The 20,268-nt window shown below is 21.4% G+C and overlaps 6 protein-coding genes across 16 annotated transcripts; 1 reads left to right on the top strand and 5 right to left on the bottom strand.

Moving 5' to 3' along the window:
* Positions 1–738: 738 nt before the first annotated feature.
* On the bottom strand, positions 739–2,856 carry LOC551866 (NADH dehydrogenase [ubiquinone] 1 alpha subcomplex subunit 9, mitochondrial). Its single transcript, XM_006558868.3, has 7 exons — positions 2,707–2,856; positions 2,330–2,535; positions 1,964–2,257; positions 1,563–1,732; positions 1,355–1,480; positions 1,096–1,282; positions 739–982 (listed from the first exon to the last, which is right to left on the bottom strand). Exons 1-7 carry the CDS (start codon positions 2,750–2,752, stop codon positions 806–808), a joined length of 1,206 nt encoding a protein of 401 aa, XP_006558931.1. The 5' UTR covers positions 2,753–2,856; the 3' UTR covers positions 739–805.
* A 374-nt stretch (positions 2,857–3,230) lies between these two features.
* On the bottom strand, positions 3,231–5,347 carry LOC551841 (probable dolichyl pyrophosphate Glc1Man9GlcNAc2 alpha-1,3-glucosyltransferase). 4 transcript variants are annotated; one of them, XM_624226.6, is made up of 7 exons: positions 5,133–5,287; positions 4,763–5,035; positions 4,505–4,673; positions 4,238–4,447; positions 3,939–4,178; positions 3,705–3,853; positions 3,231–3,649 (listed from the first exon to the last, which is right to left on the bottom strand). In XM_624226.6, exons 1-7 carry the CDS (start codon positions 5,285–5,287, stop codon positions 3,250–3,252), a joined length of 1,596 nt encoding a protein of 531 aa, XP_624229.2. In that variant the 3' UTR covers positions 3,231–3,249. The 4 variants fall into 4 exon arrangements, with proteins under 4 accessions (XP_624229.2, XP_026298155.1, XP_026298154.1 ...); XM_026442370.1 differs by having other exon boundaries at positions 5,153–5,278; XM_026442369.1 differs by having other exon boundaries at positions 5,138–5,277.
* A 401-nt stretch (positions 5,348–5,748) lies between these two features.
* On the bottom strand, positions 5,749–9,026 carry LOC410106 (myotubularin-related protein 10-B). Of its 2 annotated transcripts, none has more exons than XM_006558874.3 (10): positions 8,662–9,026; positions 8,326–8,520; positions 8,047–8,202; positions 7,837–7,961; positions 7,607–7,759; positions 7,230–7,534; positions 7,005–7,151; positions 6,762–6,931; positions 6,516–6,686; positions 5,749–6,392 (listed from the first exon to the last, which is right to left on the bottom strand). In XM_006558874.3, exons 1-10 carry the CDS (start codon positions 8,722–8,724, stop codon positions 5,922–5,924), a joined length of 1,956 nt encoding a protein of 651 aa, XP_006558937.1. In that variant the 5' UTR covers positions 8,725–9,026; the 3' UTR covers positions 5,749–5,921. The 2 variants fall into 2 exon arrangements, with proteins under 2 accessions (XP_006558937.1, XP_393593.4); XM_393593.7 differs by having other exon boundaries at positions 5,750–6,392; positions 6,762–6,934.
* On the bottom strand, positions 8,931–12,843 carry LOC726504 (histone PARylation factor 1). Of its 7 annotated transcripts, none has more exons than XM_006558873.3 (6): positions 12,529–12,655; positions 11,105–11,254; positions 10,298–10,861; positions 10,092–10,240; positions 9,768–10,006; positions 8,931–9,068 (listed from the first exon to the last, which is right to left on the bottom strand). In XM_006558873.3, the coding sequence occupies exons 2-6, from the start codon at positions 11,237–11,239 to the stop codon at positions 9,037–9,039; spliced, it is 1,119 nt and encodes a 372-aa protein (XP_006558936.1). In that variant the 5' UTR covers positions 11,240–11,254; positions 12,529–12,655; the 3' UTR covers positions 8,931–9,036. The 7 variants fall into 7 exon arrangements, with proteins under 7 accessions (XP_006558936.1, XP_006558932.1, XP_026297921.1 ...); XM_006558869.3 differs by lacking the exon at positions 8,931–9,068 and adding an exon at positions 9,330–9,708; XM_026442136.1 differs by lacking the exons at positions 8,931–9,068; positions 12,529–12,655 and adding exons at positions 9,330–9,708; positions 12,723–12,843 and having other exon boundaries at positions 10,092–10,861.
* On the top strand, positions 12,750–16,241 carry LOC410105 (alpha-1,3-mannosyl-glycoprotein 2-beta-N-acetylglucosaminyltransferase). Its single transcript, XM_006558876.2, has 11 exons — positions 12,750–12,854; positions 13,060–13,187; positions 13,251–13,356; positions 13,456–13,607; positions 13,740–13,970; positions 14,048–14,186; positions 14,266–14,494; positions 14,568–14,672; positions 14,762–14,852; positions 14,952–15,122; positions 15,405–16,241. Exons 2-11 carry the CDS (start codon positions 13,083–13,085, stop codon positions 15,516–15,518), a joined length of 1,443 nt encoding a protein of 480 aa, XP_006558939.1. The 5' UTR covers positions 12,750–12,854; positions 13,060–13,082; the 3' UTR covers positions 15,519–16,241.
* A 495-nt stretch (positions 16,242–16,736) lies between these two features.
* Positions 16,737–17,992, bottom strand: LOC409473 (NADH dehydrogenase [ubiquinone] 1 alpha subcomplex subunit 8). Its single transcript, XM_392983.7, has 3 exons — positions 17,655–17,992; positions 17,240–17,418; positions 16,737–17,072 (listed from the first exon to the last, which is right to left on the bottom strand). Exons 1-3 carry the CDS (start codon positions 17,781–17,783, stop codon positions 16,856–16,858), a joined length of 525 nt encoding a protein of 174 aa, XP_392983.1. The 5' UTR covers positions 17,784–17,992; the 3' UTR covers positions 16,737–16,855.
* Positions 17,993–20,268: the final 2,276 nt, after the last annotated feature.

Below are 20,268 nucleotides of genomic sequence, written 5' to 3'. Positions count from 1 at the left end.
CAAGTAATCAATTTATATAACAATTCTTTAGCAAAAAATTTTTATCATTTTGAAAGGAATAAATATAATAGCGCTATTATTCTTTTTTTACGAGAATTTAATTTTTATTGCAAGAATATTTTTTTTAAATTTATAGATTTAAATTATTTGTAGATTATAAATGTCTTTTTTCATAAAATTTTTTATTATTATTAATTTTAAAGAATTAAATAAAAACATGTTCAGAGATTTTCAAAGCTCTGAACATTAATCTATCATGTGAATTTTTACATAGTCTTTTTTATGTAAAAAAGATTACTCTAATAAAAAAAATTCAATTTTATCATTTTATGATTTAAACCATGTTTTTGTATATAGTATTTTCTTTAATATTATTCTCTAAATCATACAATTACATTTTTTTATCGAAATTTTAATTAGTCGAAAAATCTATATGTATTTAAGTATAACGAAAAAAAAAAAAAAAAAGAAAAAAGTTTTTTAAATATAAAATTTGCATGGCTTTCGGTCAGCATAGTAATCGAGGACCAAATTAGCATATATTTTTTACCAATATCTATTATATAACGAAAAAAAACTCTGTAATTTTTTCTTATAATTAGAATAATCTATATATTAATAAGTAATAAAATGATGTATCATTTAATAAATGATAAAAAAAATTAACAATAATGTTTATTATATAAAAACTATAATAAGATAAATATTTTAATGTAAATATGATATAAAAAATCGAAATAATATTTTTATGTTCGCTTTTTATTTAAATCACAAAATTAATTTATAAACTATAAATGTAAGCACTTTATTTTGGTATAGACTTTACAGTAGGTGGGATTATTCTTTGTAAATCTTCTATTTCCATCTTGTTTTCTATATATGGAGTAATTTCCCATTCTATTCGAGTTTGTAAATCAATTGGTGTTATTCCTAAATCTTCCAAAGTTGGTAAAGCAGAATCTATCTTATCACTGATGTGATGCTAAACGAAATTTAATGAATATATTTTAATGATTATTATAATGAATATATTTTTTTATTTCTAAAACCAATCCATAATGACTTAAATCAATTAAAAACTCCAAATATACTTACACATTCTAAGACTTCCCATAACATGTCTGTTGTAGGATGTACTGCATATATATATTCTCTAAGAGAAGTTTTTAACCAAGCATATGGATCATATTTCATGTCAACTATCTTTATGTTGTTTTTGAAATATTTCAATTTTATATCAAACATCCATTTAACTAACTCGTTTAATTTATACCGTTTTGGTCTAAAATAAATATTTTTAATCTTTAATCTTATGTATATAAAAAGTTTTAATAGCATAATGTACAATACACACCCAACAAATTGGTAAGTTTTTCCGACAGTATCAGAATTTCTTACGATCGCTACAATACCTGAAATTACATCATGAATAGACACTGGTTGTTTCTCAGTTTTTTCCCCTTTATCCCATAGAGGTAATCTATTATAAAAAATGAACATATCATTACAATATTGTGACTTACATTTTTATATAAGTTATAAACAACTATGATTAAATGTACCTATTTGAGTTTAGTCTATTCTGATCCATATAATGATTTATAAATTTATCCTTGTGTCCATATATAACTGATGGTCGAATTATAGTAGCTTCTGGAAATTCCTCTTTCACAGCAAGTTCCCCTTTCCATTTTGTTTTTAATATCTTTGAACTTTCTTTCAATATGATTGGCTTGAAAAAGAAAATAAGATTTATATCATCATTAAGTTGTTATTTTAAATAATATATCAAATCATAAAATTAGATATTAAAATTTATATAATAAATTCATAAATTGTAAAAAGTACTTAAAATTTTAATAAAAAGCAAAACAACTTTTAAAAAAACATATAATTCTAAATATCATTTAATTAATGATTTTGATATATTTTTTCTACTAATTGTATAAGATAATTAATTTACTGTAGGTTTTTCTTCCACATTCAAACATGACATATGAATGAAACGTTCCACATTACATTGCTTAGCAAGTTTGGCTAATGTTCTTGCTCCTTCTACATGTACATCCTCAAAACTAAAGTTTCTTGTCTCATAATTTGAACCAATTAAGTTAATAACAACATTAGAATATTTTATAGTTCTGATTATGGATTCTTCATCTCTAAGATCAAATGGATGGTAAAGAACTTGTCCAAGATCTCCACCCACTTTTAATTCTCGAATATGATAATGATCACATCTGTGTGGAAGAATAAGCTGTAAAAAAATATTTAGCATAAATATAAGTTCAATCTATAATTCGGAATATTAATAATATTTATATCTTGCCTGGGTTCCAATCTTTCCCAATCTAATACATAATGAAGATCCAATAAAACCACTACACCCAAATACTGTGCAAACTATGCCATTAAATGAACTACGACCACCAGTACCTCTTTTTAAGCTGGCTGTAGTAGGATTTTTAATAATTCTTGGTTCTGATGAATAATTATTTTGTATTGTATAACTGGCAGAATATACATTTTGATTCCCTGTATATTGATTTAAATTAATATTGTTACATAATTATAATAAATACAGATATATTTATAATATATATTATAAATCAATAATTTATATTTTAGCATTACAACAAGTATATTATTATTATCGAAATATCATTGTGAAATAAAATAATAAACAATTGAAATTAACAAACTTACTTATCGTACGTATGACTTTAGGAATCCAAGTCGCCATGTTTGTCATTTGTTGTCTTGTAAATAATAGAGAGCTAAAAGTACTTATATATATTCGTTTTTATATAGGTTAACTTATTGTTAGGTTAATATTTTTGAATAAAAAATTAAATATTCTATAAAAATTAAAAAATGCAACAAAAATATATTTTAAAATAATATAATTAAAAATAAAAATAATTGATATAGAATATATGAAAATCTGTATTAAATAATTGAATAAAAAATTATTTTATACAATTTATATTTTTGATTTATAATCCTTATTTTATTCATTCAATTAATTAAAATTTTAATAATATATATATATTGTAATTATAATTTTATATTAAAATTGTAATCATAAAATATTTCTAACAAGATTATAATTAACATTCATATAACTGATCATAATAACTATAATCTTCTTTTAATGGTAATAATCATAACTATAATGTAATAATATGTAATAATATTGTAAGGTTAAAAAAATTGGGAAATACAATAAATATGTCATAAATATAAATTTTATTGTACTTTCTTTTTTTGGTTATAAATTTTGTTATATTGTAAAAACATATAATAATAAAAAATCCAAGAATAAATTATTCCTATAGCACAATATATTGAAGTAAGTGCTAGAGGTAAAAATGGTAATGCTTCTCCAAATATTATTTTATGTATTATTGTTTCATATAGTGTTAATATTGGTAAAGTGAATACATATATATATTCATATGAATAAAGTAAATCTAAATTGAATTTTTGACAGAAAGCTAAAAAAATTGCAATTATATATATTAAAAGTAGCAAAATTTTTAATGGAGTTAAATTATTTAAATAAAGTAGAGGTAAAAGAGCAGTATGTCCAGCACAGCTTAGAATTAAATATATTCTAGCATCATTCTTGTTTGTTGTTGCCAATACACTAAAAAATATAAAACTTGTTTGGTTTTATTTCATTAATTTTATTTTTTACTTACCACATTGGTATGATAGCAGTTAAAATAGCTTTTTCATGTACATGCCAACCAAATATGAAAGAACTTAAAGCACATAGAACTAAACATCGTACAAACTGTCTTGAATTTGTGAAATATTCTTTTTTACATAATAAACAATACAATGAGGGCTGTAATTTATATAATTTTTTAATATAATATAATAATATATTAATATATTATTAAATATTAATAAATAAACAATTTGATACTTACTATCATTGAGAAAATGGTTAATAAAAATGTTATAATTGGAGTAGGAGTTGGTAAAACTAAGAATGATTCTTCTTGAACTAAACCAGCTGTCATTACTGCTGATCTAGTAATTTTTAGCCATTTTAATTTTTTTAAAATTAAAAATATTGTTTTATCTATAGCTATATATAATGCCCAAATATTTGCTGCCCAATATGCATGTACTAAACCTCTTTTGAATGGAAATAACCTTGAAATTACCTAAGATAATTATAATCAATAAAGAAAAAGAAAATATCACATGCAATATAATTATTTACCTGAGGTAATTGCGAAATAAATGGACCAAATGAAATTATCAGACTAATAAAAACTATGCCTCCAAGTACAAACAAACGTCTAAAAAATGAACCATTGTTCATACAATATGATCTAAGTAACCATACTATAAACACTGGTGCAACATATAAATAAATATGTTTTAAGTTTAGTAATAAGGCAAAGCATAATGTTCCATATAAAATAGATATCTAAAAAATAAATTGTTTAATTTTTTTTTCAAAATAAAATATTTTTTGCTTACATACCTGTTTATTTATTTTAGAAACATTTGCAATAGCAAGTAGAAAAATACCAAGTAAAAACCCATTATATTGAAAATGTATATGATCCACTACTAATAATCCCATATTGCATAAAGAAAAAACTATGAACATAACATGTTCATCAAAAGTGTTGCAAAATACTTTGCCAATTCTAAAATTTAATATAATAAAATAAATTTTAAAAATATATATATATATATCTTTCATATATCATTACTTATTTATTTATTAAAAACTTACTCTTTAACTCCATAAGTAAATACTAAATCTAAAATTATAACAGAACCTCTTTGAAAAAGTATGGTATTAAATGATGCATAATTCAGATTTTTCACTTTCAGCATATCATGATCTATAAATCTTGCAATATGACTGAGAAAATATTCAAACCATGCAAATAATGGTGGATAATCTAAAGTCCATTGTGAATTGGCATTCACATACCATTCTTTTAATGGTAAACTATGTGTTATAGCGAGCCAGTTGCGATGTACTTCAAAATCCGTAGAACGACTAAAAATCAAATAGTACAAATAAAAAATAGTAAAAAATACAATAAATATAGTACATAAAAGCTTAATAATTTGTTTAAATATACAAAAAATCATACTATACGGGAATTAGAAGTACTTTAAAGCATGTAACAAGAATTAATACACAAAATATAATTTTATTTATATTTCTTTCTTCTAATATAGAATTTATCTTTTTTGTCCTTTTTAATACAGAATTATTTTTATTACTTTTATTATTCGTAATATTCATTATTAATAAAAAATATTTTACATGTTATCCTTTAGAAGGTTCGAAAAATTAGCTATTATCTAATGTTACCAACATAGATATTATTAATATTTCCTTTATAGTAAATTTATCTAGTAAATTTGATTTTCTAAAGATAAATAGGGAATAATAGGGTTAAAAAAATTTACTAGACCATATATAATTTTTTCTACAAAAAATAGTTCCATTGTTATTTAATTTATAACATTAATTATTAAATATTTTCTTAATTTTACTATTTTACAATATAACTTAAAATATAAAAAGAGAAATCCTCATATTATATTCAAAATGCAATTTCACAATATTTAATCCTTTAAGTACCAAAATAAAAAAAATTAAAATGAACAAATCAATAATAATTTATAAAAAGTTTTAAATTTCTATACATGAATATTTAAATAATTAAATTTATAATATAAATCAAAAACAAATATAATGATTTGTCACTTAAAACATATTTACAGTTATTTTTTTATACAAACACTATATAAGCTTGGCACTAAAAGGATTAAAAGAATTTTTTTCTGATATTTCTGATAGTTTTCATATAATAATTATAGCGTTTTTTATTCTTTTTAACAAATTTTAAAAAAATATTAATGAAATATGTATATCAGTCAGTTGCAGTAATTAAAGACTGTGCTTCTAATAAACTTTTTGTTGCAAGAATGGAATTATTCATGATTGGTGTGCTTACTATATTTCCTGACTTTTTATTTGAAAATGGATAAAAACTATCAATATTCATATGAACAGAATAACTATTTGATTTACCAGTAGGTGAGCCACAATTGTCGTTTATATTCATTTTCAATTGATTTACATTGTTCTGTAGTAATCTTGCATAAAGTTCAATATGATTCTCTCCGCCATTATGAATCTCCAACGTTGGTATCCATCGAAAATAACACTGAGTCCATAGTTCTAGATTTGCAATATTATACAAAGGTTTTATCACAAATTTTTCCTTAGAATCTGTTTCATGGGGATTGTAAAAGGGATTATAAAATAATAAAATATCTTGATCACTAAACTGTTTCTTCCAATCCCATACGCTCCGAAGAACAAGTGGCTTTTCTGGATCCTAAAAGATATATTATTTAAATGTTAATATCATTTTAAATATCATTTTTTTTAAGATATAGATTTTAATTAAAAAATCAATATTTATATTTAAATACTAAATATTAGAAATATTTAAAATTACCGTAGCTGCCGCAACTCGATCTTTCTCGCAATTAAAAATGAATGTATCGAAAACAGAAACATGGGCAGCATCCCATAGAGTAGTCAGATACGTCTCCGTAAATTCAAATTCCCCGGGAAATTGTTGACTCAATTGCCAAATACAGTCAAGATATAAAAGAAGCAATGGAGACTATAAAAATAACAAATAATAAAAAATAAAAAAATAATTGCTAATTTATAAGTAATTAAAATTAAATTAAATTACCTTCTCTGAAGTCCTCTTAGAAATATGACCTAATCTATCACAGAATGGATGACCACTAGCAACCCATTCCTTTTGTAAAAGAGATTGGAATCCATTTATAGTTCGAAAATAAGGATCAAGTAACAATTGAACTAAACTTGATATAATGCAACAAAGATCTATACCAGCACCTTCTAAAAGTCAATTTTATTAAAATGATATTAAGTAATTTATGTTATAAAATAAATTATGTTATATTGTTACCTTGTAATATAACAGAATATCCTAAATGAAGATGTTCACAGGCTTCAACAGCTTTCTGCAAACAGTATGATACATACTTTAACCATTTTGTATTTTCTACTAACGAATAAAAATTATTATCTTGTAACCAAAACTGCCGAATATTTTCTGAAATAAATAATGAATATTTATAATATTTATCAAATAAGTTATGATTTTAAAATGATAATAATAAATTTAATTTACCTGGTGAACATAGACAAGCAAATTTTGAGAATGCTACAGCTATTAACTTTACACTAATGCCTTTATTCAATTCTAAAACAATTGGCGGCATTTTGCGAGGATGACTTTTACGAACATTTTCAAACATAATATTTTCTTGTATTCTACTGGTAACTAACGGTGAAAGTTCGGACATTTTTACTAATGCTGCACCACGCGCATTCGACCAAGACCAAATTGGTGGACGGTTGCCTTGAAAGCGCTTAGCTGCATCCATTAGTTGATTATCAGTAATTGAGGCTGGTATAATTATATATCGAGATAAGCTGTAAAAATACTTTATATTATTATATACTATTTTAAATATAATAAAATATTTAATAATTACTTGCATTTACCTACGACAAAGTTTAAAATCTTTATTAACAGTAGATAATCTCCAGAATTTTCTGAATTTTTCATTACATATGATACGTTCCAATTCATTGCACCAATCTGAGATATCTCGGAATAAACGAACAGCTTTATCTAGACTACTATAATATGCTTTTCTGAAATCAAATAAAAAAAGAATAAATAATTTTTTAGCTTTTAATATTAATATGGAATATTTATTTAAACTACTAACTGATAATCATAAGCAAAAAGTAATTGATGTCTGCTAGGAAAAGCATGATGTAATAATGCTTGTAGAAGATTCTTTCCATCTCCAATAGGTGAAAATTTAAAAGAAAAAGACCATGTTCGTAAATTCTAAAACCATAACATATTTTTCAATAAAAACAAATATACAGAAAAAGTAATATATTATCTATAACATTTCATAGAAAATAATTACTTTACAAATAATAAATATTCCTTTTATTTTAGATGGTACAATATTTCCAGGTATCAATTTTCTTTTTTTATCTCCTACAGTTACATAAATATCTTCTATATTTGTTAAACATGTGTCCATATATCCATAAAGATGATTATGTTGACGAGCTACATCCTATAAATAAAATATTCTATATTTATATTTTATATATTGTTTTATATACAATAATCAAATAAAACTACGATTATACAAATATATTTATTAGAATATTTTGTAAATATTATAATATTTATTTACTTCTCCATTTGTGTCATCAGTTGTAACAAAAGTGAGTTTAAAATTTGTAACAGATAAAATGCCAGATGTTCCTTGATTTAAATCACTAACAGGTGAGAACATAAGAACATTTTCTGCTTTGGTGATGAAGATTTCACCAGGTAACAATTTAATATTATTCTCGGATAACGAATTACGTCGACTAGAACCTAGTGGCTACATAATTTATTAAACCAAAATTAGTTCAATAATAATTAATAAAAATAATTTTATAAATATTTAAGCTAAATTAAATATTTATTATTCAAAATTAAGGTTATGTTTGAATGTTTACATAAAAATATATTTGATAATTACCTGCATCTCGTGTTCCTCCAGACCAACATAACTTATGAAATTATTGCAGCTTTTACTTTCCATCGCAAACGTTTAAACGATTGCTGTTGATTAACAATAATTATAACTATAGTCATTAAAATCCGTTCGGTACACGATTTTACACGTTATTAGTTTTCTTTTAATCTCATTCTTGTTTAATTATGCGAATTATCATTTTTAATTAAAAACATTTTGTTTTTAAATGAAGAATTTATTTTTTAATCCGAAACAAAATTATGATATAATCTCCCGTTTGAACCATCCTGAATAATTTTCTTTGCAGTTTCTTTTTTGTCTATCGTTTTTGAATTCATTCATTGCTGTAGTCCTATTTGTATTTGTCACTACACATATTCACATCATGTAACGTGGACTAATGACACTATCTAGTTTAAAATTAAAATATTTTTTATAAATTGAAATAAAATTGAAAAAAGTAAAAAAAGATTAAATATTTATTAATTAAACAATAATTTAAAATTAAAATTATCTAGTTTAAAATTAAAATATTGTTTATAGATTGAAATAAAATTGAAAAAAGTAAAAAAGATTAAATATTTATTAATTAAACACGTTTTAATATTACAAAAAATTACAATTTATTTTTTATTATAAAATTAAAAATTTTTTTATTTAATTTAAAAAAATTGTTTTTTAAAATTTTTTTTATTAATTTTCAATTTTATTTAATTTTTTCATATTAATTTTGTTATAATTAATCATATACAATAACATTTAAATCCAAACTTTTACTTCTATTTTTTAAATGAACTTGGGCAATTTTCAAAAATTGAGGTCTTTGTAAAAGATTATAGGCAAGAGACATTAAATTCAGTGCTTTACTTTGAACAAAAGAAATACCACTAGAAAATAAATCATGACCTAATTCTAAAACTGTGCCAAAATCACATTCATCAGCTGCAATTGTTGCCAATCGTATTATTTCTTCTAATTTTGACATTGATTTTTTTCTAATTTCAGGTGTTGAAGCATATTCTATTTCTTTTAAAAGTTTTTGTAATTCATCTATAATAAAAGTAGTCAATTAAATTATAATATATTTACTTAAATTGACAATAACTTACTATCAGTTATAGCTAAATCTCTATATCCTAATTGAGTTTTTTTATTATAAGGCACTACAATGCCAGCTTTGTGAAAGGCTCTTGTAACAATCTTTTTTTCTCTGTCTTGCATATTTGCTGTTTTTTTTTCTAAAGTTATTTTCTTTTCTTTTGCAAAACTTTTAAGTTTTTGATGCAACATAGTTATACGTATCTTTTCGAATGGAGTAGCTAATTTTAATTTTTCTTCAAAATATACACTATAAATAAAAAAGTTATATAAATATTTATATAAACTATGTAAGTTATATAAATTAGTATTTTATTAAAACTTTTATTACTTACTCTAATGTACCAAATATATTTTCTGCAACAGGCTCAATTATATAATTTATAGCTGCTTTATTTTTTGCTACAAATACAGGATGTTTTGAAATATCATCTCGCCAATATCCAAAATGCAAACCATCCTTATTATTATCTTTGATAATTGTCTGTAAAAAAATTTTATAATTAATAACATAATTAATAAAATAGTATAATTTTCTTACTTGAAATTCTGGTGGATCATAATAATATCTCCAATGTTTTAATAGTATTTCTTTATTCTCAACTTTAGCATTCATAAATCCCTTTTTAAATACATCATAAGGTCCTACCAGTTGCAAATGAAAATGATTCAATGCATTTAAAGGATCATTTTCACAAATATTTTTACAGAATTCATAAAGCTGAAAAAAATCTTCTGGCATTTCCGTAAGGAACAAATGAGAAATTATTTTTGCATTATTTGAAATTTCTTTTAAAATTATATCATTTTCAATATTAACTTTATCATAATCTAATAATGATGCAATGGTAATTAGATTATTTGTATTTTTCATGGATTCTGTATTACTTAAATCCTCTGATTGTTTGATAACTTCACAAAATATATTATTATTTTTAATAGTATTATTTTCTCCAGTAATTACAACATTATGCAAATCTTCATTAATTATTTTATTTTCCTCTTTCTTTATTTTCTTTTTTTGAAAATTATTTGATATTTCATTATTATCTTTGTTTTTTCTTTTTTTTCTTATTTCTGAATGTTTTGTATTTCTTTTTTTTTCCTATATATTTTTAATAAAAATATAATCATCATATAAATAATAAAATAAATCTATTTTTTTATAAATTAATATCAAAAATATTAATATATAATAATAATATTAATAAATAATATGCAAATATTTAATTATTAAAATGTGTCCAGGTATGTATAATACATATAAAGTATGTGTCTAATACATTAAATTTAAATATAAATTTTATATAATACAAATAATAGATAGAATATTTTAATAATTTTTTACCGTTTCTTTTGTAGGTGGATGTTTATATTTTTCAAGATGAATTGCATTTTTTTGATAACATTTAGTACCATATCGACATGGAATTCGTCTATCTTCTATATAAGCTCTAAATTGCTCTTCTTTATCATTTGACATTTTTTATGATTAAATCTAATATAAAAAAATGAAGTTATTGAATAGGAAATTATATATGTGAAATTATATTAATGAAATTATATTTATTATTTATTATAACTTTTAATTTCATTTTAATTTCAATAAATTTTTAATTTATTATTTTAATGTTATTATTGTGATTTTTTTTTAAATTTTTATAAATTGAATTAAGTTTATAAATTAAAAATCATTTATTCGAAATTTAAAAATTAATATTATAAATTATGATTTTATAATTTTCATTAATACTGCATCTATGATAATAAAATAATAAAATAAATTAATAAATAATATGAAAATTTTGTCTTTAAATAATTTCTATTTATTTACTTTTTTTTTAGATCAAAATTAATTTTATATAAGCTGATATATAAGCTGATCTAAATAAAATATTATAAATTATAATTATTCTCGAATATTAATGAAGATATCGATCTTTTTCTTAATTCAAGAGATAAAAAAATATTAAAAATGCATCATTTTAAAATTTAATTGTTTTAATAAATAATTTTTTGTCTTATTTCGTCCTCGATTATATTTAAATATTTTGCTACAAATATAATTTCATTAAAAATATATATTTCGCTATAATTCTGAATATACAATAAAAAAGTATAATTCAAATATGTAAATATTTAAATGTGATTTAGTTTGGTAAAAATTATTCCAATGACAAAAGATTGATAGCAGCTTCTATTTAAGAAAGTCTAGAAGAGTACTTTTTTTTCTTAAAAAAATTATGTAAAAAAAATTTGTGGCACCTTAAATGATTCAATATATTATTTAAATGAAGGAAAAATAAGATCAATATTTTCATTAATTTTTGAGAAAATAGCTTGTAACATATTATTTGAACCATCCTATATTTTTGTAAATAATTTTTGTAAATAAATTAAAAAATAAATTAATTAAAAATTTATTTATATATATGCACAGATATTTGCTTATTATTTTTTTTAATATTTTTAATATTTTTATAGAATATTTTATTGTTTGTAAAATATTTTTGCTTATCATTTAAATAAAGAAATTAAATTATAAAATTAAATATAATTTACTTTTATAGGTTATGTAATTATTTAATTATATAATTATATTATCATTTAAATAATTAAGATAAAACGAACTTTGAAATATTTTTAACAAAATTAAATTTTATATATATTATTTAATATTATAAAACATATATATATATATATATATATAATATATATATATATATATTTAAAATGAAATTACACAATTTTAAAATATTATCGGAACATTACAACGAATATCTACGTGGCTCCATCACACGGATGAATTCAAGATTTTCTGATGATTTTCTCAAGGGAAAGCGATAGTTTTCTTACTGAACAAATTTTCTCTGCGTCTGCCGCGTAACTCAACAATGGAGTTTATATTACAGTGTCAGTGCGTGAGATTTTATAATTTTACTTAAAATTCTAGTAATATAACATACTTAATAAACGCATCTGTTTTCTTCAAGAAATCGTCAATTATCAAACAATAAATTTATAAAACACTTGCTTCTCTTTAACGAAAAAATGTTCGTTCTCGTATAACGCCAAAAGATTACGTGGGTATCATAATGGTACGTAATGTGATATATTAACTTCATTTATAACAAAAATTTTATTATTAATAAGTAATAAAATATTTTCAAATATAGCAATATTTTCTTTATTTTTATAAATTCATATTTATATCAGTAAAAATTTTATTGATGATTATATATAAATATATAGATAGTAAATTTTAATAATATAAGCATTTTTATTATAAATTAAATATTTCAGATGAGGTGACACCTGGTCCTGCCATGCGGAACAGGTCAGTCACTGTTATTTTCGGCTCTCTTGTTCTGTGGGGCTTGATTACATATTTTTTGATTTCTGATCAACCAGTGTCTAAAGAACGGGATATAGTAAGTTAATAAATTAGAAGAATATGTGAAATTATTACATATTAAATGGTATTTTATTTTTAGGCTAGAATATCAAATCAGATTAGTAAATTGGAAAGAAGAGTAAAACAAGAAATAACATTAAATCAGGAACTTCTTGAAGATATTAAAGAAGATAAACAACAAAAAAGTATGGTGTAATTCTTTTTCAAAGTGTAACATAATTTTTGTTAATTCAATTTAATTTTTAAACATCTAATTTATAATTCTTAATTTTTTTTTAAAACAGAAAAAGTTGATATTATAAATGCAAATGCATATAAAAAACAAAAAGATGTAAATCATATGAATCAAGATAAGATTTTTCTTGAAAAAGAAAGAACAGATATAGAAAAAAACAATAAAAATGCTCAGCAAATACAAATAAACTCTTTGTATTCAGTAAGTTCTAATATAATAATCTAAATAATAATAATAAAATATAATCTAAATATAATAATAATTAAAAATGGTTAAAAAAATTTAATAATCTAATAATAATAAAAATAATTTTACTGTTTTTATCTTTAATAGAGTGAAACTTCTTATAATGTTCCTATGAAAGGAAAGTTACTAGATGGATCTCCAATAATAGCAATTTTGGTGTTTTCTTGTAATCGTATTACTGTACAAAGATGCCTAGATCAGTTGATCAAACATAGGCCCAGTATAGAACAATTTCCAATTATTGTCTCAGAAGATTGTCAACATCGACAAACTGCTGAAGTTATTGCTAGATATGGAAATCAAATAATACACATACAAGTACTATATAATATTTTTTTCTTTTTCTAATAATTCTAAATTAGAACACAATAATTATAATATAAAATATGTTTCAGCAACCTGATCAATCAGATATTGAAGTACCTCCAAAAGAGAAAAAATTTAAAGGGTATTTCAAAATTGCACGTCATTATGGATGGGCTCTTAATTATGTATTCTTTCAACTTAGATATGATACTGTGATAATAGTTGAAGGTATATCATATTTTTATATTTATAATTATTTCTTTCTGCTAAATTATGCTAAATTTCATTGAATTTATTTTTTATTTAGATGATCTGGACATTGCCCCAGATTTTTTTGAATATTTTTTGGGCACATATCCTTTATTAATATCTGATAATTCTCTATGGTGCGTGTCTGCATGGAATGACAATGGTAAAGCAGGTTTAGTTGATGAAAAAGCAGCAGATGTATTATATAGAACAGACTTTTTTCCTGGATTAGGTTGGATGTTAACACGTCAATTATGGGCAGAACTTTCACCAAAATGGCCCAAAGCGTGAGAGAATGAAAATTTTATTATTACATATATTTATTTTTAAATCCATAAACTGATTTATTTATTTTAATAGATATTGGGATGATTGGATAAGACAGCCTGAACAACGTCGAAATAGAGCTTGTATTCGACCAGAAATATCTAGAACTAGAACATTTGGAAAAACAGGAGTGAGCAAGTATGTGTATATTTAAATTAATATTAGATTCAAATTATAATTAAAAAAAAAACAAAAGATCTTATATTTAATTGGTATATTATTTGCAGTGGAATGTTTTATGAAAGGCATTTAAAATATATCAAACTAAATACTGAATTTGTGTATTTCACAAAAATGAATTTAACTTATTTATTAAAAGTAAGAAAAATGCAATTGTGTTTAATAATAATTTAGGCTTGATATTATGCAAAGTTATATAAGACTAAAAGTGATATTTATTTAAAATAAAATTTTTAGGACAATTATGATATAAATTTTGTTAATGAAGTATATCAATCAACGGTAGTAAGTTTTTCAGAATTAAAAAGTGGAAAAGTTGTGGCACCTGGTACTGTACGAATTCCTTATTATTCTAGACAAGCATATAAAAATACTGCTAAACAATTTGGATTAATGGATGATTTTAGGGTAATTATTACAATTCTTATAAAAAAGTTTGTATTATTATTTGAATTAATTAGAAATAATATCTATTATAAATTCATTTGGAGTAAATTGATAGAAATCTAAAAAAATAAAAAGTTTAGATTGTGTTAAAAAAATTTCATGCAATTATATTATAGTATATTATATTAATAAAAAACGTTGTTATATTTATTTAAGATCTCGTTACATTGTAGCTTATTATTGCATTTGTATTATCTTACAATTAAAACAATTTTTGAATTTAATATAATTGATTTTCTCTAGAGTGGTGTACCAAGAACTGGCTATCGTGGAGTGGTTACATTCTTTTATAAAGGAAGACGAGTACATTTAGCACCTAGTGCAAATTGGAATGGTTATGATATAACATGGAGCTAACAGAAGATTCAATATTATATTAGATGTAAACTAATTGCTTCCAAAATGTTGATTGAAATCGAATGAATATTTTAATTATATTGAAAATATGTGACACGAACGTTTATTAGTTATAAAGTATTATTACAAGTCGAATTTGTGTCAACGAATTCATAAAGAATAACTGCTGCTTGTAATTTTTCTTGTAGAAAATTCCACAGCGAAATTCGAATAAGCATTGTTATGTAATAAGAGATTTGCATAGTGCCTCAAAACTCATACCCACCGTTTGTATACAAAGTGCAATGCGATTATGATATACAGGAAAACTACTTTGAATATGAACTTAAAAATGTTAAATATGACAGAGTAGTATTCCAGAATATCATGTTTATAGAGTATTGTATACTAAATTGTGCAAACTGACTGATAAAAAGAATTTAGATTATTCGTACAATCTAGTTTTCATATTTTTTTTTATTTTATTTAATAAATCTAAGTTGATAGTTTATTAAAAATATAATAATTTAGTCTCTTTCAGAAAACTTAAAACTTTTGAATATTTAAAACATTTAATTTAAAATGATTTTTAATAAATTATATTTTCTATTTAATTAGAAACAATGATTATTTATTACTGTTCTCTATTACACGAATAATCTAAAATCTTCTTACCGTGTACATAATGTTTATATTATATCAGGTGTATATAATTTAAAAAATCCAATGTTTTGCCAAAATTTATTCTTTTGTTTATTTTTGAAATATGTAAAATATTATTTTCAAATAATATTGAAAAATCAAGAAACAAAGATATGACTTTATTGAATTGTTTCAAATATCATTGAAAAAAATTTTATTGAAAAACATATATATGTAAAATAAATTAATCATTCCTATCTTTTAATTTTTTTATTGTATAATTATAAGAAAATAATTTATATTAAATAAATATTAAAACAATTATATATGAATAATATTATAATGAGCTTTGCTCTTATAATTTGAATATATTTTAACAAAATATAATGATTCATAAATAAAATATTTTGTTCATTACTTGTTAGATTTATAAAAAAAAATTATTTGAATTATTGATTACACATTGATATAGCTTGTATATTATATTTATATAAAAATATAATTTTTAATTTTAAATTAATAAATTTGTATCATTCATGTATACAAAAATGCAAAAATTTATAATTTACAAAAAGCTCATTTAATTTTCAATATATATATTATGTTTACTTGTATTTATTCATAATTTTATACAGAACAAATACATATTATATGACAATTGTTCTTTTAAATTTGTAGAATATTAACTAAAAAACTTGTAACAATACTAACAAATATTAGATGTTAAAACCTTGACGTCCTTGATATTTTGAAGGAGGATATGGTGGAGCTACAGGCTCAGGTACTCTATCTGGATATTCTGTCTTCTCTTTTGATGGTTTTGGTCTTGGTGAATCGTGCACTTTAGCTTCACAAAAATATCCAAATGATGGTCGTTCTAAATTCAAATTCTTTTTCATACAATCATCAAATATTTTTCTAGTTTTTCTGCAACTAATCATTATAAAACTACTATAATCTGATAAAAAAGAATTTAAAAATATTTATTTTTTTATAATGACTGAATTTTTTTCTTTTTTAGATTTATAAAAATCTTTAAAAACTTATAATTAATATAAATTAATACAAATGATAACAAATTTGTAATATTATAAACATACTGTTGATCATTGCTTCCTGTTGCAGATGTTTCTATAACACAATTTACATGTGCTTCAAATTCATTTCGACAATGTTTCTTGATATCTTGTAATCCTTCTAATGCACATTTAGTTACATCTTTTCCTTCCTTTAAACATTTACGAGGATCTTTTAATTCATATCTACATAACATAAATTCCTAAAAACACAATGTTATTTTGATTAAAAATAAATAATTTTTCATTTATATATTTAGAATAATTCAGGATAAATGGAACATTATAAAAATATTATAAAATAAAAATAATAATTTCATTTTTTATTATCATTAATTCAATAAACTCCATTAAGATTATATAATCTTTAAAGGTATAAGATTACAATCAAATAAAATGTTTAAAAATCAAAATAAAAAATTCAAAAAAATACACATACATTGTTAAACCATTCGCATCTCTTTCCAAGAAATACAGCAGCAGCATGGATATATGGCCAACTAATGTTTATTTCTTGAGTATTTAATTCTTCGTCCGAAGGAAGCTGAAAATTTTTTGTAACAACCATATCGCACTTTATTAATATCACAACTAAATAAGAATTAAATAACTGTTATAAATAAATGGATATAAATACTGTTGCTTCATTAATTGAATGTAATTATAAAGATAAGAATTTAGACTTCAAAATTTCAGTTCGAAACATATAACTTTATATTAGAATTGAAGTTTTGTTAGAAGACAAGGTACTTTTAAGATACAGTTTGGAAGCGCCATCTATTGAAAAAAGTTATATGTACGGATAATAAAATGAATTAATGGTTTTTAATTAAATGTAACAATACTACAAATTAGAATAAGAATATATAAGAATACTTTATAGAAAGATATATAAGATTCTTATATATCTAGTCTATGATTTCGTTATAATTATAAAAATTATTTTATCTGTGACAAGTGTAAGAATTATATTCAATTTAATCATAAATGTTAATAAAGTTAAATTTTAAAAATAACTTTTAAAATCTTTCATTCTTTTATAAATATATATATTAGAATGATATATAATTAAACTTTGTAATAATAAACGGACGCATGTATAAATTTCTTGAATAAAAAGATAAAATAAGTCATCCAAAGCAAATATAGTTAATATAATTAAAGAGATTAAATAATAAAAGAAAGATAAATATAACGTAAGAATTAACTATCAGCGTTATCTTTTTATTTCTTTTAGAGATATTAATTATTTATATTTAATAATTTTCTATATTAATCATTTTTCGATTTATATCAGTCTTATATAATACTTTTTTTTATAGAAAATTTTAAAATATATCAATTTTAATTGATGATAAAAAAATGATAGCTTCTATTCTAAATATATACAAAGTAGTAATTTTTAATATTTCAATTTTATTTGATGCAAATTAATAAAAATATTGAAAATAATATTAATAATAAGATGATAGTGCATTCAAACCATTAAATGTTAAAAAATAAAAAATAATCTTGATATTAAAAATTTTCAAGCGCTTATTTAGAATTTTTGATAAATTTAAAAATCTTATATATAAAGAATATATATATTAAGAAATACGTAAAGAAGTCGGCATTAAAAATTTTTATTTAAATTTTATTTACATTTATTTGTGACATTATAGAATATTTGAATACTTATTTACTTTTTTCTTTACTAAACTACTTACTTTTTATATTTTGTCTAATTTTAGAAATATTTATTTTTTATTTACATATCTTTTACAATTGTCACAATTATGATGATAAATGTTTTTTTACAATTTATTTAATTATTGAGAAATTTAGGAACAGAATGGATCACTTTAGTTTGTTTAGGATATTTTGTTTGTTTTTAAAATTATTAAATAATTTTTCAAATAAAAATTTTTTATTAAATTTTTTGTTATTATCAGAGAACATAAAAAGAGCTGTGAAAATCAATAATGCATTAGTTGACAGAAGTCAACATTCTCTATAAAAAAAAAGTATTATATATATATATATATATATATATATATATATTTTTTTTTTTGAATACGAAAAAAAATTAATTCTATTCTTAAAAAAATTTCTTTTAATTTTCATATCAAAAAAAACGATGATACATGTAAATAATTATGCCAAAGATGAGAAAAAAATGAATAGAGTAAAAATAATTTTTTCTCTATAATATAAAGGCTCTATTTTAGCAACTTGAGCAAATGAGGAAGCAGAGCGAGGAAAAATAGGATATCTAAAAAATGTATAATTTCATAGACGACACATGATGACAGTAATCGTTTAGAATATATTTACAAGAGCAGTACAAAGAATAACGCGATATTACACGTACATATTTCTTGTTACGTACACTAACAAGTAATTGGTAAGCAGGTGAACAATTTAATTATTAATCGAGGCACGTGACAATAAGGCATTTCTACAAAGGATAAAATACGATCGTGCATATATAAGATATTTTGTTGTTTTATGCATTGTTTATTTATTACTGAAAATCTCTAGATTTATTTTTTTCACGAACGATTCGTGACTTTTGTATTGCATAATTGTTTTAAAAAACTATTAAAATTGTATGTCTTATCAATCGTGAATATTTCAATATGCATATTTTTATTAAAAAGTATTTTTAACAATATGAAAAATATTTTTACAAAAATTTTATTTTTTTTATCATAATTTAATTTTTTTCAACCTTATATAAATTTAAATTTCTCTTCTAAAATTTCAAAATTTATAGATAATATATTTCCATAAAATATTTTGTTCTATAATTAATAACAATATGATTAAAACAATAATAACTATTAAATTATATTAAATTTTCATTTTATTTTTAAAAAGCGTAAATAGCAAATATATTCAAGATGAGTTCTATAATTGGAAATCAATATTAAATTATTATCAATACTTAAGATTTTTTAATATTACTATCGGATGTAAAATTCACATTGTAATTATGAACAATAAAAATAATCTTGAAAAACATATTTCAGTTACTTTCTAATTATCTTAATTTTTTCCAAAATTATTAT

Source organism: Apis mellifera, linkage group LG8 (genome assembly GCF_003254395.2).
Source record: "Apis mellifera strain DH4 linkage group LG8, Amel_HAv3.1, whole genome shotgun sequence".
In the NCBI taxonomy this organism is placed as follows: domain Eukaryota; kingdom Metazoa; phylum Arthropoda; class Insecta; order Hymenoptera; family Apidae; genus Apis; species Apis mellifera.
The sequence above is the reverse complement of the archived record's forward strand: the minus strand, read 5'-3'. Positions and strand labels throughout refer to the sequence as shown.